Genomic DNA, 15,647 nt, shown 5'->3' on the forward strand with positions numbered 1-15,647 from the left:
CGTGATGGAGCTAAATACCTCTTTAGACTTTATATCCCCAAGCTTCAAAAGTAGGTATTAGTCTACTTTCTAATACATCGTTTTTTTCCCACTAATTTGGTATGATATTGATCAGATGTATACTTTGTTTTGGAAAAAAACAAGTGATTAATGTTCAACATATTGGTTTTTTGAACGAGTCGTTACGATCACTTAGTTTGGTAGTGATTTTTGTTCTTTCTTGCCAACCTTAGTTGGTATGTTATTGTACAAAGTGTTATACTTATACTTAAGGTATATATATTACTTTTCGTTGGTTTTTTTTTTTTTGTAAAATGAGGGATAAAACATAGAATAATATATATAAAAAAGTAATAGAGGGAACAGGCTGGTAAGGTGAGGAGTGACGAGGGTGGAATGGGGGAAAAGGAGAACGTGTCGCATTTTCCTCTTATTCGTCGATACAATTTGCCTCATCCCAAATACCCTTTTTCATATTTTTTCACTTCGATATTTTGCAAAATTATTTTTTTGACGTCGAGGAAAATGGAACAACTTCAAATCTTGTAATCAATGCAAGTTGTTTTCGAGTTAGTGATCCTTGTATTTTTGTGTCCACAAAATTATCATCACTGATTTTGGGGAAAACTTGCTATATAAATACCCTATTCTACATAAGTTTTACCTAAGAAAAGTTCTGCTTAACCCTTTCTCAAAAAAAAAAAAAAAAAAAAAAATTCTGCTTAATTTAAAGTGGCATTCAAAATCATAGATTTATATTATCTCTCAAACTTGAGGCTAAATACACAATCCATTTAACATTTAACTCTAATGTTCTGTTTTACATTTTCAAACAAAAAAAAAAAAAAAAAAATTGAAAAACAAATACCAGAGAAAACAAGAGTTGAACGGAGAGAAGATGAAAAAGCAGTCAGACAAAAAGTCACAAAACATAATCATTGAGTTTTAACAAAACATAATCCATTTGATTATAAAAGTACCAAATATTACGTCGTTGTGTAATTTTGTTATTACAGTACCTCTAAGTGATGTCCAAATTTGCTATTACGCTACATATGATTGAATTCTAAGTATGCTATTACACTACCGATACATTGTGTATTTTGTGTTATGCAATTTGTAGTTTTGGATCTTCCTCTTCAATTATTGACATAGTCCAATTTTCCCCATTCTCATCGGCATTGATGGATGTTATGAATGAAGAGTAGAACTGAAAATGTTTTATCTAATGTAGAATTTACGCAGATTCATGAATGAAGAATAGAACTGAGATATTTTAATATAAAAAGATAAAACATGATAAACAAGAAGAGTAATAATAAATCCATCAAAAACGAGTCCAAAACCAGTCACATTGATGCAGAGTTCTATTACCAAAAACTCCACAACAATGGCGACAGAACATTAGTTTTTTTTTTTTGCCAACGAAAAAGAAACAAGTCTATAATCCTCTAAGCTCCGATGATTTCGGTTGGTTCCTCAGCCATTGTCTCATCCGCTGGCCTATCAACCTTCACACCAACATCCTCTGCTGTGTAGTCTCCATGCACCTATCAAGATAGAAAACAAAACCAAGTTAGATTCGATGGTCTACAAGGCTAGACCAAGACCAATATAAGAGACAATAACGTTATTTCAATTCACCTCCATGAGCTTTCCGAGGTCAAACTTGGGAGCCTTGAGGATCTTGACTTTACGGATGAAGACGTTCTGCAATGGGTAGATGTTCTGCGTCGCCTTCTCAATCTCTCTTCCAATGGCCTCAGGGATGAACTTGGCAACAAGCTCTTTGAGATCACAGGATGAAGCTTCCTTCACCATAATTTCCCTCATCTTCCTGCGGATCTACAATGGACCAAGAAACATTACAATGAGTACATGTGAATCTCAGTGAATCCTATTCAATTTCTTTCTACAGGGCCAATAATACACACAAGTCGTAGCGTTATCTACCTGGCGGATTTGGCTGGACTGGGCATAGCAAGTACGCTTGACCTGGTTAGCACGCCTCTTTGTGAAGGCAATACAGAACAACCTAAGGGTGTAGCTGTCTGTGGTTTTCACATCAACATGAGCTTCAATCAAAGTCTGCCACTTCTTCACCAATGACCTAAGCTTGTCCGTGGTGAAATCCATTCCCTAACAGAATTTTAATAGGTAAATTGTGTTATATATTTGAAAACGCAGTATTCTATAAGATTTCTAAGAACTGGTCTTTATCTTACCCAGAATTGGGTCAGGACATTCCTGCCCTGAACATCTTCAGCTCTGAGACGGATCTTCCTGTGAGCATTATCCTCATCTCCTTGAAGATCAGCAAGAGAAACCTCAAAAACTCTGTGTTTCAATCCCTCAGAGGCAATCTGTTCAAAAATTTGAGCACACCCGGAAAACACAAGTCAGATTTTGGCAAAGGAACAATGTGGACGTACACACAGATTTTTTCTACCACAATGCAATCCCACTACTCGAAAATGAAACCAACGAAAACCAAATTCTCTATCGTTACAACTCAAACTAACCAACAAAGCTCTATACATTTGGAAGAAAACATCAGACCAAGCAATTGTACAGTGAACCCTAAACTATAAAGCCTAGTAGTAAACGTAGAAGTTACCTTGGTTCCCTGGGTCCTTGAAACAAGTGTCTTCCCAACATTTCTCACGGTGAATGAAGCAGGAGCTTTCACGTCATACCAATCCTTCTTGGAGAAAGGATCAACACTGCAACATCGATTAAAATGAGACTTTTTGTCAATGTACAGATCGAAAATAAAATCTGAAAAAAATAATAATCTGGGAATATGTTACTTACGCCTTCTTCTTTCCTCCTTTACGGCCCTTGGAAATCCTCTTGTTCTTCCTATAAAATTGGAAAACCAGTAGATCAGAGCATGATAAACGAAGCTATCGAATGTGAGGTTGCGATAGAGAATCTAGAAACTAAGCTGAGAGAGATGAGTGTACCCGACAGCCATGGTTAGGGATCTTTAAATGGTGGCGAAGACGACCAACAGCGAAGAAGAAGAATAAGCGGCTTCAACAACTGAGAGAGAGCCCTAATCACACTCGCTTTAGATTTATATATATCTAGGGTTTTGTATGGCCCAGATTTCTTTTTTTTTTTCCTCCTTTTTTTTTATGTGAAAGAATTTAGATAGCTGCTGATCAGACCCAACGGGCCTAGAGAGCCCAATACATGACATTTGGGAACTTCTTTGTAAAACAGAGTTTTTCTATCTTTGATTTCTTCGTATTGGAATAATAGAAGGGAAGAATTCGAAAGCAGAGCTCATTCTTCCAAACGCCATTTTACACGATTTCGAATCTCTTCTTCGCCGAGCTCGGTAATCGGAGGGAACTCGAAAGGTAGAAGTAAGACGCAGGAAGAAATAAAAAGAGGAAGATTTGCGAAGAGCTCTGATCAGGTGAACAATGGAAGCAATAAGAAAACAAGCCAGCAGGCTGAGGGAACAAGTCGCAAGACAGCAGCAGGTGAAACTTTCTAACTTTCTTTTGCCCCTTTGTTTAGATCCCGTTTCTTACATTTTCCCAGATTTTTTTTTTTTGTAATTTTCTTGTGATTCCGTTGATTCGTTGGTTTCTGGTGAATCAATCAATAATGTAATGACGAAAGGCTAAGTATTTTTTTCGGATCGAAAATCTTCGAATTAATGAGTAATTGGATCTGAGTGCCCTTTTTTGGGTTTGAGTTGATTTGTGATAAGTGCTTTGCTTAGATGTGAGATTGGTGAAGTTTCAGTCTGCACAATTTGGTAGTTGGTTTGACCCATCAAAAGTGATGGTTTTGTCAAATGGCCATTCAGCATTGGTTTGCTGATGTCCTGTTATATGTTAAGATCAGAAGTTATTGATGAATTTTTGTTTTATATGATCAAAGATTTGACAGATATAGTCATGGATTATCTTAGTTCTTTATAGTTACGATTAAGAATTATTATCTACCTCATTATATCCGATTGATCATTCTCTCGATTATAGCACCTGATTATAGAAACTATCTAATCACGGAGCATTTGACATAAATTATCTCTGACTTGGTTTTGTTGAATGGTTAAGGCTGTCTTCAAGAATTTTGGAGGAGGAGGCTATGGCTCTGGTTTATCGGATGATGCAGAAATCCATCAACATCAGAAACTAGAAAAGCTTTACATATCCACCCGTGCTGCCAAGGTTTAGTTTAAATCCTTTAACTATTTGAAGTTTTGAATACTATTATATTTGGACTCATACATTCGTCATTTTCAGCATTACCAAAGAGATATTGTTCGTGGTGTCGAAGGTTATATAGTCACGGGGTCAAAACAAGTTGAAATAGGTGATCTTGTTGAGCCTTGAGTGTTGACTTATAGTATCTTTTTTATGTCTGTTATAGATGTGAATTTGCTCACAGCACTCGTTGTTCCTCAGGGACGAAACTGTCTGAGGATAGCAGGAAATATGGTTCAGATAATACATGTACGAATGGTAACGTATTAACAAGGGCTGCACTGAGCTACGGGCGTGCTCGGGCGCAAATGGAGAAGGAGCGTGGAAATATGTTGAAAGCTCTTGGTACACAGGTTTTGTTCTTTCTCATCTTCCCTCAAAGTGTTACTGTTAAGCATTAGTACATATCAAGTCATTTGATATTGTAACTACATAAAGGACTACTTTCCTGTCATCGTTAGTATAATAACTGCCATTTCTGGGAAGATCTATTGCTTTTTTGTTCCATGGCATCATGTATCTATAAATATATAATCCTTGAAAGTCAATTAGTGTCATGCTGTTCACTAGGTTCTGTCTTTACTGCAATTTGGCTACTACAGTCGCATGTCAATCTGAAATTTAAACTTGAAACTGTTAGGTTGCGGAGCCATTACGGGCAATGGTTTTGGGAGCTCCATTGGAGGATGCTAGACACCTTGCTCAACGTTATGACAGAATGCGCCAAGAAGCTGAAGCTCAGGTACCTCGAAAGATAATACCGTGAAGCAATTTGATTATCATTCATAGAAATATGAGTGTTTTCCGCTTTTTAGAACTAGCATAATAGAAATTTTACTCATGCACCCACTTCAAATTTGAACAGGCTACTGAAGTTGCCAGACGCCAAGCAAAGGCAAGAGAGTCTCAAGGTAATCCTGACATCTTGATGAAACTGGAATCTGCTGAAGCAAAACTTCAAGACCTAAAATCAAATATGACAATATTGGGGAAAGAAGCGGCTTCTGCTTTATCTTCCGTTGAAGATCAACAACAAAAATTGACTCTTGAACGACTTATTTCAATGGTAGCGTGTTTGGTTATGAGCTCCATTTTTAGGTCAAATTTGATTTACTTACCCCTATGTACTTCTTTTAAAACAAATACATCGTTCATTCTGTTCTCAAGGTTGAATCCGAACGTGCCTACCACCAAAGAGTCCTCCAAATTCTTGATCAGCTCGAAGGAGAGGTTGGTGTGCTTTAGTTATATACCTTTCAGCTTCCTGTCATAATAATCGTATTCTTGTCGAACAGTCAATTCATCATTATATGAGTCAAGAAAGGGCAAAAATTGAACATTCTTTGAACCTACAGATGGTATCTGAGAGGCAACGTATTGAAGCTCCCTCTACGCCCTCAAGTGCAGACAATATGCCGCCGCCACCATCATATGAGGAAGCTAATGGAGTGTTTGCATCTCACATGCATGACACGTCAACAGATAGCATGGGTTACTTCTTAGGAGAGGTATGCTACTCAGTTTTAATGTCGTCTACTGCCATTTTTTTTTTTGAAAATAACTGAGTAGCATCGGTAATAAACGTTTCAAACAGATCATGGGATTATAACTTCTCTACTTATGAATCGGATGTCTATTATCTGTTTCCGATTTCAGAAGTTACAGACTACAGCTAGATTCTTTTTGGTCCTCATTTGAGGTTTCATTATAACATATTATTCCCTTTTAAAATTTTTCAGGTCTTGTTCCCATATCACGGTGTGACAGACGTTGAGCTCAGCTTATCAGCTGGTGAATACGTTGTTGTTAGAAAGGTTTGATTTTGAACTAACCCCCAAATGGGAAAACCAACAATGTCTTACATTTAACCAATAAGGTTTTCAAGAGTGCTTGTTTAATATAACATATTGTCTGTTGCTCACTGTCAGGTTACAGGCAGCGGATGGGCAGAAGGCGAATGCAAAGGCAAAGCCGGTTGGTTCCCTTATGAGTACATTGAAAGACGGGAACGAGTTCTTGCTAGCAAAGTGTCCGAAGTGTTCTGAGAAATTGAAGGTAACATTGTGGTTCCCTTTGTTGGTTACGGAACTGAGTTGTTTCTGTGGAAGAGTTGTGTGTGATATGTAGAAAGAAAACGAAAGAGAAACGGATCACCCGATGAACAGAAGTCCATGTTCTTGGGGATCAAAGTTGATGCGGGTTTCTGTGAATTTCTGAATCTGATAGTGATGCCACTAGAACAAGATTTCAATTGTAGGTATTATCTCAATATTGGATTTGGATCCTTTCTTTGGCATTTATTGTAAATGCCAAGTCTCTATCTATCTTCATATATGTGAATACACTTCTTTGGGGGGTTTTATTTGTGACTTTTTTGTCCAATTACTTTCATAATAGTCATTCTTTTTTCAAACAGTGGAAGTTAATGATTTTTTTTAACAAAAAATTTGTGAGCTTGATGGTAATATCTTACATAAAAATATTTATTCATTTGACCTCAATACAACATACACAATGGAGGGATAGAATACATAGACACTTTTATTCCAACTACAGATAGGATAACATAAGTAAAACGAAAGCAGTAACTAAGTAGAAATCTTATGGATTCAGCAAACCAATTGTTTAATAAGGCAACAATCAGTTCTAAAAAAACACTCAGACGACAAAAGAGAGTGACGTAAATAAATATTGATAAAACCTTCAGAAGAACCTAGGAATTATGCTCATCATGATTTCAAGATCTTGAAGTGTTACATTTAAGAGTCACTTACATTGGTTTCTTTCCTTAGATATGCAAAGAATAATGTGGCCAGTAGAAGCACAAGCATAACAATCTGCAATTTTTGGATTTAGACGAGGATGATAAGTAAACTATGCTGAAAAATGACAATTTCTCTGAAAAAGGGATTTAAATTAACTTACAAAGAGAACCGTTGACTGTGCTTCATCGTTAACATATGATTTTCTGAACCTGAAAAATTACAAAGACTTCATTAGAACCTCAACCCAAAAAATAAAGATCATCCTCTTACTGAGATACCTTCATTCGGTTTTAAAAAACAAAGAGAATCTAAATGCAGTTTTTTTGGGAGGGTAAAACAGCAACAATTCCTCGTGATAGCAAGCCCTTTAACAAGATTGTTTAATTGATTTTATATCCACTTATAATTAATGGAACAAGAAGAAGAAAAGAGCCTTGCCTCTTGTGAAAGACTCCATTTTCTCTGCAGACTCTCTTGATGGTTTCGAGTCGGTTTAGTGTTTTAATGGCATTTGGATCGTTCTTGTCAACCTATTATAAAATAATCTTTTATTTTTTAATTTTCTAATACTTGCAATAAAACAGGAAATATACTAATATATGTATATACCTTTGCTTTTAGCATGCAAGAAAAATCATAGAATGCACCATAGACATCATCCATTGTCTTTGTGCGATCATAGACTTTAGCTATTAGACCTAAATATAGAAATTTCATCACCAGTATTCACATACGAGTGTTTGTTACATAACTCATTTATTGATTGACTCAGAAATGATTAACCTTTGATTCTAGTCAAGCCTTAGGATTAAAATGACGTAATTCTGTGAAAAGTTGCAAAATTAAACTCAAGAAAAAAAACATCTTACCTCGCCTCAATCTCACAACGCCTCTAAATACTTGTACATTGTTATAGCACAATGCAAGTGTTCCAATCGCCACGATCTAAGAAAAATATTATATGTCAAGGCATAAACACTTCTCAACTAAGATATTTTAAGCATAGTAAATGTTTATTAGATAAGAAAAGCTAATCATGTTCGATGAATATCAATTCTCTAACCTGAGGGATGGCACACGACTGAAATATTGCAGGATTTCTCAACGAAGCAATGGTTTTCAAGGAATCTTCAACATGAATCAATGCATTAGTGACCATCTCATTCAAACATTGCACTGCTTTTGTTGAGTTCTCCTCATTTTTTAAGTCCTACATTGTAAGAATCCACAAAACATAAAAAAAATTCACATTGTGTTTTTACATGAGATCTTTCATGAGAGCTTGAGGATGACATGTATGCACCTCGAGCTTGTCAACATATTTTCCCCAAATCTCACGAGGCCAAAACATGCGTGATTGTGGTATCTCACTAATGTCCTCAAGATAATCTCTAATAATATTTGTTTTCTGCAAATAACATAACAAATGTTTATTATATAAATTTTAAAAGATTTGAGGAAGAAACTTTGTATCATACAATGTCATAATACATTGTTCAATGTTGTACCTGCAGAAATAAACCTGTAGAATTTGAAATCTGCTTCCAATCCGGAGTCAATATCTCTAGTTCCGAAGCGAGGAAGAGTTTTGACAAACCTAAACCCACAAGTCCAGCAACATGATGGCAGTATTCATCATAATCATCAACCGTTTCTACCTGTCAAATACACAAAACGTTCAGCTCTCAACGAAAGCAATTTAGCTAATAAGTTCTGATAATAGCTTAACTTCTATATCCAAATTTCAAAGCATCGGTTTTTTTAACTGTTAATGACAAAACTAAGGATGAAACATTTTTAAAATGAAACAAACAAAATCCACAATTTGTAAAGATTCTTCGTATAACAAACCTCCTTGCAAACGAATTTGGCCATTCCTGCACCCATTCTCTTAGTTATATCTTCAATAGCCTCTTGATACCTTTGTGTAGATTCGGATAACAACATAAAATTAGTAGATTAATCAACTTCTGAGTAAGATTGAAAATTAATTAAAAACAAAGCAGAGTTGAATGTAGCAAATAGTAGAACTAACTAACTAACCCTTTTTCAAGTTCCAGAAATGCTGCAGAAACATGGTGAAATTGGTCCATTAGAACCTTGTAGTCTTTTGTGCCACCTAAAATTGAATGAAGAGCAAATTAAAAAAAGAGTAATTTATACACCAGAAGAGTAAAAAATAAACACTTTGCTTCTAAAATAATAAGATGTGAAAATGACTCTTATTACGTACATGAAAAATGCCAGTTACGGTCGAATATGTGACGGTGGAAAGCAATCAGAATTGGAACCTTGATCTCCACTGGTATGCTTGTGTCATCCTCTGTAGTAGTTGAAAAAAAAAATAGATGATAGAAAAAATTTATCATCAAGAATATTCTGCCATTGAAGAAAGGAAAATGGATCAATATTAATCAAAACATGAATACATTTTTTCAAAAAATAAAAGAGTTAGAGAAGAAGAAGACTCATCAAAATTAAAGGTTAATGTTTAGATACCATAGTAGTTATGAAGCACTAACCAACAGTATCAAGAGCTCGGAGAATCAAGTAGAACACACACACCTTATACAAGAAAATATTGATGTAAGTTATAAATGTAAGATATAGCTATATATAGGAAAAAACAAAATTAAGTCGGCCAAATAAAGTAAAAAAAATCTAATTCAATCTACGCACGGCGTTACGAAGCTCGGTGGCAAGTTGTTGAATAACAAGAGAAAAGCTTTTAGAAACTTTTTGGAGCATTGAGTAGCAGAAGGCTAAGTGTGGCTCAAGTGGGATCTGATTCTGAGCTTTCGTAATCGCAATTTTCAACTTCAAGAGCGGATATATCTCATCCGGGTGTCTCACAATCGTACTCAAGCTTCCCATTTTCATGTATGCTTTTCAGAAGCAGAGGAAAACTATCAATCTCCTTTCAAACAGTGACAACAATGGCAAATTCGCTGGCGAACAAAATGAAAGACTCTTGATTTGACACGGTGATAAATGTTATTGGGCCGACGATGTTCTGTTTTGGCATTTAAAAAGCTTGCCGCGTGCTATGCACGAAACGTTAAAAGAAAACGTTAAAAAAAAATCGAGGTCTGATTTTTTCTTGTATATTCTTTCAACTTTGAAAAGATATTTATTTGGACGTTTAACTTTGAAGAGATTTATTTAACATTGTGTCGCCGACAAAAAGAAAGGTCCCATAATTTGGTGGGATAGTAAGAGACCAAGGGGTAGTGTATCTTAGAATAGTAACCATATAACTCTCTTACGATTTATATAAAATAAATATTTAATTGAGTACAAAAAGAAGAAGAAGAAATATTTAAACAAGGGAGAAGATAGATGAACAAAAGGACGTTTATTCCAAATACAGATTAAAAAAAATGGTACAAGACAAAGGCAGTAACTAAATTAGAATCCATGGGTTTAGACCAAACCAAGTTTAAACTTTCTTGTTATGGAAACAATCTTGAATAAGGATTTGGTTCTAATAAAAGAGAGTGGCGTGAATAAGAATGAACCTATAAATCACTCAGTTTGCTCTGAGATATGCCAAGACTATGGCCAGTAGAATCACAAGCATTAAGATCTGCATTTTCGGGTAGAGAAAGAAGATGATAAGTAACGTGGTTTTTTAAAAAAGGAAATACTTCTATGGAAAACGGAGAAATGTAACTTACATAGATATTTGATTGTCCGTTGTCATTAACATAAGATTTTCTGAAAGGAAGAGAGACAAAGATTCATCAGAAACCCAACAAAAACGGAAGATAATTCTATCCAATTCTTGAAATATTAATTATAGGTGGTCGAGACCAGTTTCTTAGTGAAACATTTTCTGGATATAAAAAGCAAAAAGCGATTCTTTGACTGGGTAATATCTCAAAATCTAGATTATCTAATAGAATAATAAGATACAAAAGAAAAAACTGTACCTCTGATGAAGGACTCCAGTGTCTCTGCAGACTTTCTGAACGGCTTCAAGTCGGTTTAGTGTCTTACTGGCATTTGGATCGTTCTTGTCAACCTACGTACATATATGTCAGATATAAAACAATACAGATGTCATCCCTCTTCTAAGAACATAAGTGAGTAACAAAACAAATAACAAATGAAGATATATACCTTTATTTTCAGCATGCAAGAAAAATCATAGAATGCACCATAGACATCAGCCATTGTCTTTGTGCGATCAATGACTTTAGCAGTTAGACCTAAACAAAAAAAAAGATATAATAGCTTTCAGATGGCAATGCTTGTTACACGTTCTACAGCTTTGCTGACAATATATGATAATGGTGTTCTTCTTCACCGAAATAAAATTCAGACATCGACACACAAAATTTTCTAAAGCTAGGGAATCAGAATGATGAGACAGTAAAATGGACTGCAAACCATACTCAAGATAAACATCTTACCTCGCCTCATTTTCACAACGCCTCTAAATACTTGTACATTGTTATAGCATAATGCAAGTGTTCCAATCGCCATGATCTAATCAAGGAAACACATCCAAGCAAAGCGATATTAACTCCCGAGACATTCTATATCAATGCAGGTGCAGTTAAAGTGGCGAATGTGTAATCATTTTGTGTACATGGATAGGAATTCTTGAAACTGCTTTCATTTTACAAGGAGAATATTATAAACAGTTCTGAACGAAAGGCAAAGTAAAATTTAGATAGGGAAACAAACAAATATGTGATATTTGTTTCTCTAACCTGAGGGATGGCACAGAACCGAAATATGGAAGGATCACGCAACGCAGCCATGTACTTGAGGCAATCTTCAATATGGATCAATGCATTGGTGACCATGTCATTTAAGCAATGCACTGCTTTGGTTGAATTCTCCTCGTATTTTAAGTCCTACATTGGGATTTATGGTTCACCAAAAAAGGAAGAACATTGTTAAAAAATAGTCAATATGGGTAACATTAGACCTAAGATGAGAGCTTGAGCGTGGGATGTATGCACCTCGAGCTTGTCAGCATATTTGCCCCAAATCTTGCGAGGCCAAAACATGCGGGACTTTGGTACCTCATTAATGTCCTCAAGATAATCTCTGATAATGTTTGTTTTCTGCAAAGAAGACCAATGTTATGAATTATTCGAGGATAAAAAAATTTTCAAGGGTCTCAAAAGATTTGAGGAAGAAACGTTGTACATGTCATAATACGTTGTTGTACCTGAAGAAATAAACCCATAGAATTGGAAATCTGCTCCCAGTCTGGAGTCAAAACTTCCGATCCTGAAGCAAGGAAGAGTTTAGACAGACCTAAACCTACAAGTCCAGCAACATAGTGGCAGTACTCATCGTAGTCATCAACAGTTTCTACCTGCGTATAACATGGAAATCAGGGAAAAATAGATCGGTACACATATCATTTCATCTTTGATATTTTCGCGATTCTAAATGAACCAGAGACACCAGTATAGCTCAAACCAGCTTGTCACCAGAACTCAAAAATAAACCACTACAAATGTCTTGTATCACAGACCTCCTGGCAGATAAACTTGGCCATTCCTGCACCCATTCTTTTAGTTATTTCCTCAATTGCCTCTTGATACCTTCATATACCGAGGTGCAGGTTATAAATTAGTGTTGTCAGTAACTCAATCAATAAAACAGAACAGAAGTGTATATATTAGAACTAACCCTTTTTCAAGTTCCAAAAACGCTGCAGCAACATGGTGGAATTGGTCCATTAAAACCTTGTACTCTTTCGTACCACCTAAATTTTGATTGAGTAGAATTTGTAAATTAAACAGTCATATACTGTTGACATGTGAAAATCAAGATGTAAAGAGACTCTTCAGGCTTGCATGAATAGTGCCAGTCAGTATCGTATATGTGCCGGTGAAATGCTTTCAGGATGGGAAGCTTTTCATCTGTTGGTATGCTTGTGTCATCCTCTGTAGTACAAAAAGAAATGATATTAGCCGCAATAGCATGACGAAGGAAGATGTAACTAACATGAATACATTTCAAAAACAGAAACTTGGCATAATTTGAAGAAGCCTCGTCAAATCAAGGTAATGTTGGGAGCATAGTTAAGAGACACTAACCGACAGTATCAAGAGCTCGAAGAACCAAGTAGAAGACACACACCTACAAAAAGAAAAGGCAATAGAATAAGCAAATGCTGCAAATATTGGACAGCTATATTAGTGGCATGTGAAGGAAGCAAGACATGTGAAAAATTTAGATACAACCTAAACATTCTTCTAAGCGTTACATGATCCAAGATAGCCTCATACGATGTAGCACAAGAGGTAATTATCAACGTATATTAGAAACTTTCAAGAAACAATATATTCCAATCAGCATCTACTGCAGCTTACACAAACTGGACAATAAAGCTGAAATTAATTTATAGCAATCTGCAGAACTAAGTGTAACACAAACTCTTAAGATGTGAGTGTATAATCACACAGGGATACATTCAAAGCAATCGATTCTATTATACAGAGGAAGCCAATTATCGCCGACATACGCAATAAATGTAAGCTCAGATATTTGGCTTCCTCCACAAACCAACACGTTGACCATACAAATACCAACACACGCGAATATACAAGTACAAACATGCATCGAATGACGTTTATGAGAGAAAAAGGCGGGGAGAGAGAGAAGAAACGTACAGCGTTGCGAAGCTCGGTACCTAGTTGCTGAATAACGAGAGAAAAGCTTCGAGAAACCTTGTGGAGCATCGAATAGCAGAAACCCCAGTGTGGCTCAGGCGGGATCTGCTTCTCCGCTTGCTCGATCGCTCGTTTCATCTTCAGGAGCGGGTATATATCATCCGGATATCTCAGCATCGTGCCCAAGCTCCCCATTGTTCCTGATTTCGAATCAGAAAACAGAGCCGAAGAATCTCCTTACGACGTATCTCCTGGAATCAGTGACAACAACAATGCCGGATTCGTTGGCGAGCGAAAACAAACGATTTCTCTGCCTATGATGCGAGAGATTCAGAGAACACTAGGAAAAATGCAGTTTAAGAAATGGGAGAGAAATTGCAGGAACCCTCACCTGCGATGTGGATCGATGCAATTAGGCCAGCGAATATTCTAATTTAGAATTTTTCTCAACGCTTAATTTATTTATTCATCGATGAAAACAATACAGGCTTCTTCTTTTTTCCCCCAAAGCCACAAACTCACATGGGTTCGTTGTTCACATTTTTTATGTTTATTCTTTATTTAGATAAAATAATGTGTTTTTGGTTGAAACTGAAAGGGTATCTTCCTATCATTTAACGGATGAGATCGATTTACAGTTCACTATTACTTTTACTGGGCCAACTCTGAGAGCGTGCTGACATGGCAATAGAAAGATCACGTGGCAAAAAATAATTGGCTTTAATTACGTATCCTCCACAGAGTAACTACCCAGAGCCACACGATAACACACGGTGGTTCTCTCCGTTTTTGCCTCTATTAAAGGGTAACTTCCTCCGACGAACAACAAACAGTCTTGAAAATTGAAATTAACAAAAAAAAAACACTCTCAGAAATGGCGAAGCGATCTAGGGTTATCACCATGTCTCCTCTCGTTCTCAACCAGGAAGACGATCGCGAAATCGATCTCGATCTCTGGGAAGTCGTTAACCCCTCAGACGGCGAGTACTCTGACGATTCTTTCTCCGTCGATAGTCTTTCCGATGATGACGTCATATCTCTTGACGATGCTTCCTTCGTCTCACCGTCCGTCGTTTCTCCGTCTCCTCAGATGCTCTCTGTGACTGACGGCAGTGAACTCGCCGCGGATCTGGATCTCGACGATCACGTCGAAGGCAATGGCGGCGGCAACGACGATGATGTCTCTCGCGATGAAGTTGATGATAAAGACCTTGGATGGGCTCAACGGCGGATGGTGTTGCTCCGTGGAGGTACTACTCTTTATCCTCTTGGCATTACGTACGGAGATTGTGTCAATCGCGGTGGTTGTTATGATGACGGCGAGGAAGATCGCGGTGCTGATGATAGTGAATACGACGATTCCTATGATCTAGAGGAGGAGCTGGTGCCGCGGAACGTGTGTAAGAAGCTGGGGAGACAGAGGATGAGGAAACTGGGAAAGAGAGCAGTCGCGAAGGCCTTTACCTCAAAGACGTTTCCGTATTCTTACTTGAAACATGGTTGCGTTCGCGGTAAGCATGGTCTCGGCATGAAATTCAAGTGTTGATCTTCGATTCCAAGCTTTTTCGATCTCGGTGATTTCTTCAGTAATCAAGAACCATAGTCATTCGCTGGTTTAGTCTGGTTTCCCTTTAGAATTCCTCAGTTTCTAGGTTCGTTTGATATGTAAATGGTAGTTCGATTGCTTTTATCCTTTTGGTTTCTCTGAAAACTTCATTGTACATGAATCACGTCTTTTATCAGAGTTAACGAAATTGTCCGTAGCTGATCAGAAACTGGTAATTGCAATACTAATCAGGTTATGGATCTTGAGTTGGCATCTTTAATTAATGTTGAATTTTCAAACGGAGAAGCTGATCAATGATTTGAGAAAGATATGTGAACTTTAGCAGTGACTCCATAGCAAGAAGATTTTTGTTTGGTGGTGGAAAATTTGGTTATCTTTACAAGCTTGACAAAGTTATGAATGCTGCTTGCTTGAAGAGTCGTTTTCGATGGATGTACGCAACACT

At 36.7% G+C, this 15,647-nt stretch overlaps 5 protein-coding genes across 8 annotated transcripts; 2 read left to right on the forward strand and 3 right to left on the reverse strand.

The window, feature by feature from the left end:
• Window positions 1-1,256: 1,256 nt before the first annotated feature.
• Window positions 1,257-3,070, reverse strand: LOC18029086 (40S ribosomal protein S3a-2). The gene is made up of 7 exons (XM_006412135.2): window positions 2,967-3,070; window positions 2,815-2,862; window positions 2,618-2,723; window positions 2,226-2,363; window positions 1,954-2,139; window positions 1,645-1,845; window positions 1,257-1,550 (listed from the first exon to the last, which is right to left on the reverse strand). The coding sequence occupies exons 1-7, from the start codon at window positions 2,975-2,977 to the stop codon at window positions 1,452-1,454; spliced, it is 789 nt and encodes a 262-aa protein (XP_006412198.1). The 5' UTR covers window positions 2,978-3,070; the 3' UTR covers window positions 1,257-1,451.
• Window positions 3,071-3,274: 204 nt separating this feature from the next.
• On the forward strand, window positions 3,275-6,591 carry LOC18029087 (SH3 domain-containing protein 2). Its single transcript, XM_006412136.2, has 10 exons — window positions 3,275-3,494; window positions 4,080-4,193; window positions 4,269-4,338; window positions 4,431-4,582; window positions 4,870-4,971; window positions 5,095-5,295; window positions 5,397-5,459; window positions 5,585-5,737; window positions 5,969-6,043; window positions 6,158-6,591. The coding sequence occupies exons 1-10, from the start codon at window positions 3,435-3,437 to the stop codon at window positions 6,272-6,274; spliced, it is 1,107 nt and encodes a 368-aa protein (XP_006412199.2). The 5' UTR covers window positions 3,275-3,434; the 3' UTR covers window positions 6,275-6,591.
• Window positions 6,592-6,792: 201 nt separating this feature from the next.
• On the reverse strand, window positions 6,793-9,901 carry LOC18029088 (inactive squalene synthase 2). Of its 2 annotated transcripts, XM_006412137.2 has the most exons (13): window positions 9,674-9,901; window positions 9,517-9,559; window positions 9,228-9,317; window positions 9,038-9,113; window positions 8,846-8,915; window positions 8,503-8,652; window positions 8,298-8,402; window positions 8,058-8,204; window positions 7,864-7,939; window positions 7,604-7,692; window positions 7,433-7,524; window positions 7,155-7,203; window positions 6,793-7,066 (listed from the first exon to the last, which is right to left on the reverse strand). In XM_006412137.2, the coding sequence occupies exons 1-13, from the start codon at window positions 9,872-9,874 to the stop codon at window positions 6,989-6,991; spliced, it is 1,266 nt and encodes a 421-aa protein (XP_006412200.2). In that variant the 5' UTR covers window positions 9,875-9,901; the 3' UTR covers window positions 6,793-6,988. The 2 variants fall into 2 exon arrangements, with proteins under 2 accessions (XP_006412200.2, XP_024005425.1); XM_024149657.1 differs by lacking the exon at window positions 9,674-9,901 and having other exon boundaries at window positions 9,494-9,598.
• A 357-nt stretch (window positions 9,902-10,258) lies between these two features.
• On the reverse strand, window positions 10,259-14,166 carry LOC18029089 (squalene synthase 1). Of its 3 annotated transcripts, none has more exons than XM_006412139.2 (14): window positions 14,027-14,166; window positions 13,636-13,949; window positions 13,060-13,102; window positions 12,817-12,906; window positions 12,650-12,725; window positions 12,492-12,561; window positions 12,180-12,329; window positions 11,968-12,072; window positions 11,713-11,859; window positions 11,410-11,485; window positions 11,117-11,205; window positions 10,927-11,018; window positions 10,672-10,711; window positions 10,259-10,580 (listed from the first exon to the last, which is right to left on the reverse strand). In XM_006412139.2, the coding sequence occupies exons 2-14, from the start codon at window positions 13,828-13,830 to the stop codon at window positions 10,524-10,526; spliced, it is 1,230 nt and encodes a 409-aa protein (XP_006412202.1). In that variant the 5' UTR covers window positions 13,831-13,949; window positions 14,027-14,166; the 3' UTR covers window positions 10,259-10,523. The 3 variants fall into 3 exon arrangements, with proteins under 3 accessions (XP_006412202.1, XP_006412201.1, XP_024005788.1); XM_006412138.2 differs by having other exon boundaries at window positions 13,636-13,886; window positions 14,027-14,157; XM_024150020.1 differs by lacking the exon at window positions 14,027-14,166 and having other exon boundaries at window positions 13,636-13,988.
• Window positions 14,167-14,443: 277 nt separating this feature from the next.
• LOC18029090 lies at window positions 14,444-15,441 on the forward strand. The gene has a single exon (XM_006412140.2). The coding sequence runs from the start codon at window positions 14,510-14,512 to the stop codon at window positions 15,179-15,181; it is 672 nt and encodes a 223-aa protein (XP_006412203.1). The 5' UTR covers window positions 14,444-14,509; the 3' UTR covers window positions 15,182-15,441.
• Window positions 15,442-15,647: the final 206 nt, after the last annotated feature.

This window comes from Eutrema salsugineum, unplaced genomic scaffold, assembly GCF_000478725.1.
Source record: "Eutrema salsugineum unplaced genomic scaffold, Eutsalg1_0 scaffold_1, whole genome shotgun sequence".
NCBI lineage: Eukaryota > Viridiplantae > Streptophyta > Magnoliopsida > Brassicales > Brassicaceae > Eutrema > Eutrema salsugineum.

Coding starts and splice junctions, on each gene's coding strand:
- LOC18029090 (XM_006412140.2), top strand. CDS start 14,510: ATGGCGAAGCGATCTAGGGTTATCACCATGTCTCCTCTCGTTCTCAAC.
- LOC18029089 (XM_006412139.2), bottom strand. CDS start 13,830: ATGGGGAGCTTGGGCACGATGCTGAGATATCCGGATGATATATACCCG. Junction 13,103..13,635: donor GTACCGAGCTTCGCAACGCT/GTACGTTTCTTC, acceptor TTCTTTTTGTAG/GTGTGTGTCTTCTACTTGGT. Junction 11,206..11,409: donor CGTTGTGAAAATGAGGCGAG/GTAAGATGTTTA, acceptor TTTTTTGTTTAG/GTCTAACTGCTAAAGTCATT.
- LOC18029086 (XM_006412135.2), bottom strand. Junction 2,140..2,225: donor ATGTCCTGACCCAATTCTGG/GTAAGATAAAGA, acceptor AAATTCTGTTAG/GGAATGGATTTCACCACGGA. Junction 1,551..1,644: donor ACCTCGGAAAGCTCATGGAG/GTGAATTGAAAT, acceptor CTATCTTGATAG/GTGCATGGAGACTACACAGC.
- LOC18029088 (XM_006412137.2), bottom strand. CDS start 9,874: ATGAAAATGGGAAGCTTGAGTACGATTGTGAGACACCCGGATGAGATA. Junction 9,318..9,516: donor CCGAGCTCTTGATACTGTTG/GTTAGTGCTTCA, acceptor CAACTACTACAG/AGGATGACACAAGCATACCA. Junction 7,067..7,154: donor CACAGTCAACGGTTCTCTTT/GTAAGTTAATTT, acceptor CAAAAATTGCAG/ATTGTTATGCTTGTGCTTCT.
- LOC18029087 (XM_006412136.2), top strand. CDS start 3,435: ATGGAAGCAATAAGAAAACAAGCCAGCAGGCTGAGGGAACAAGTCGCA. Junction 4,339..4,430: donor GTCAAAACAAGTTGAAATAG/GTGATCTTGTTG, acceptor GTTGTTCCTCAG/GGACGAAACTGTCTGAGGAT. Junction 5,738..5,968: donor TGGGTTACTTCTTAGGAGAG/GTATGCTACTCA, acceptor AAAATTTTTCAG/GTCTTGTTCCCATATCACGG.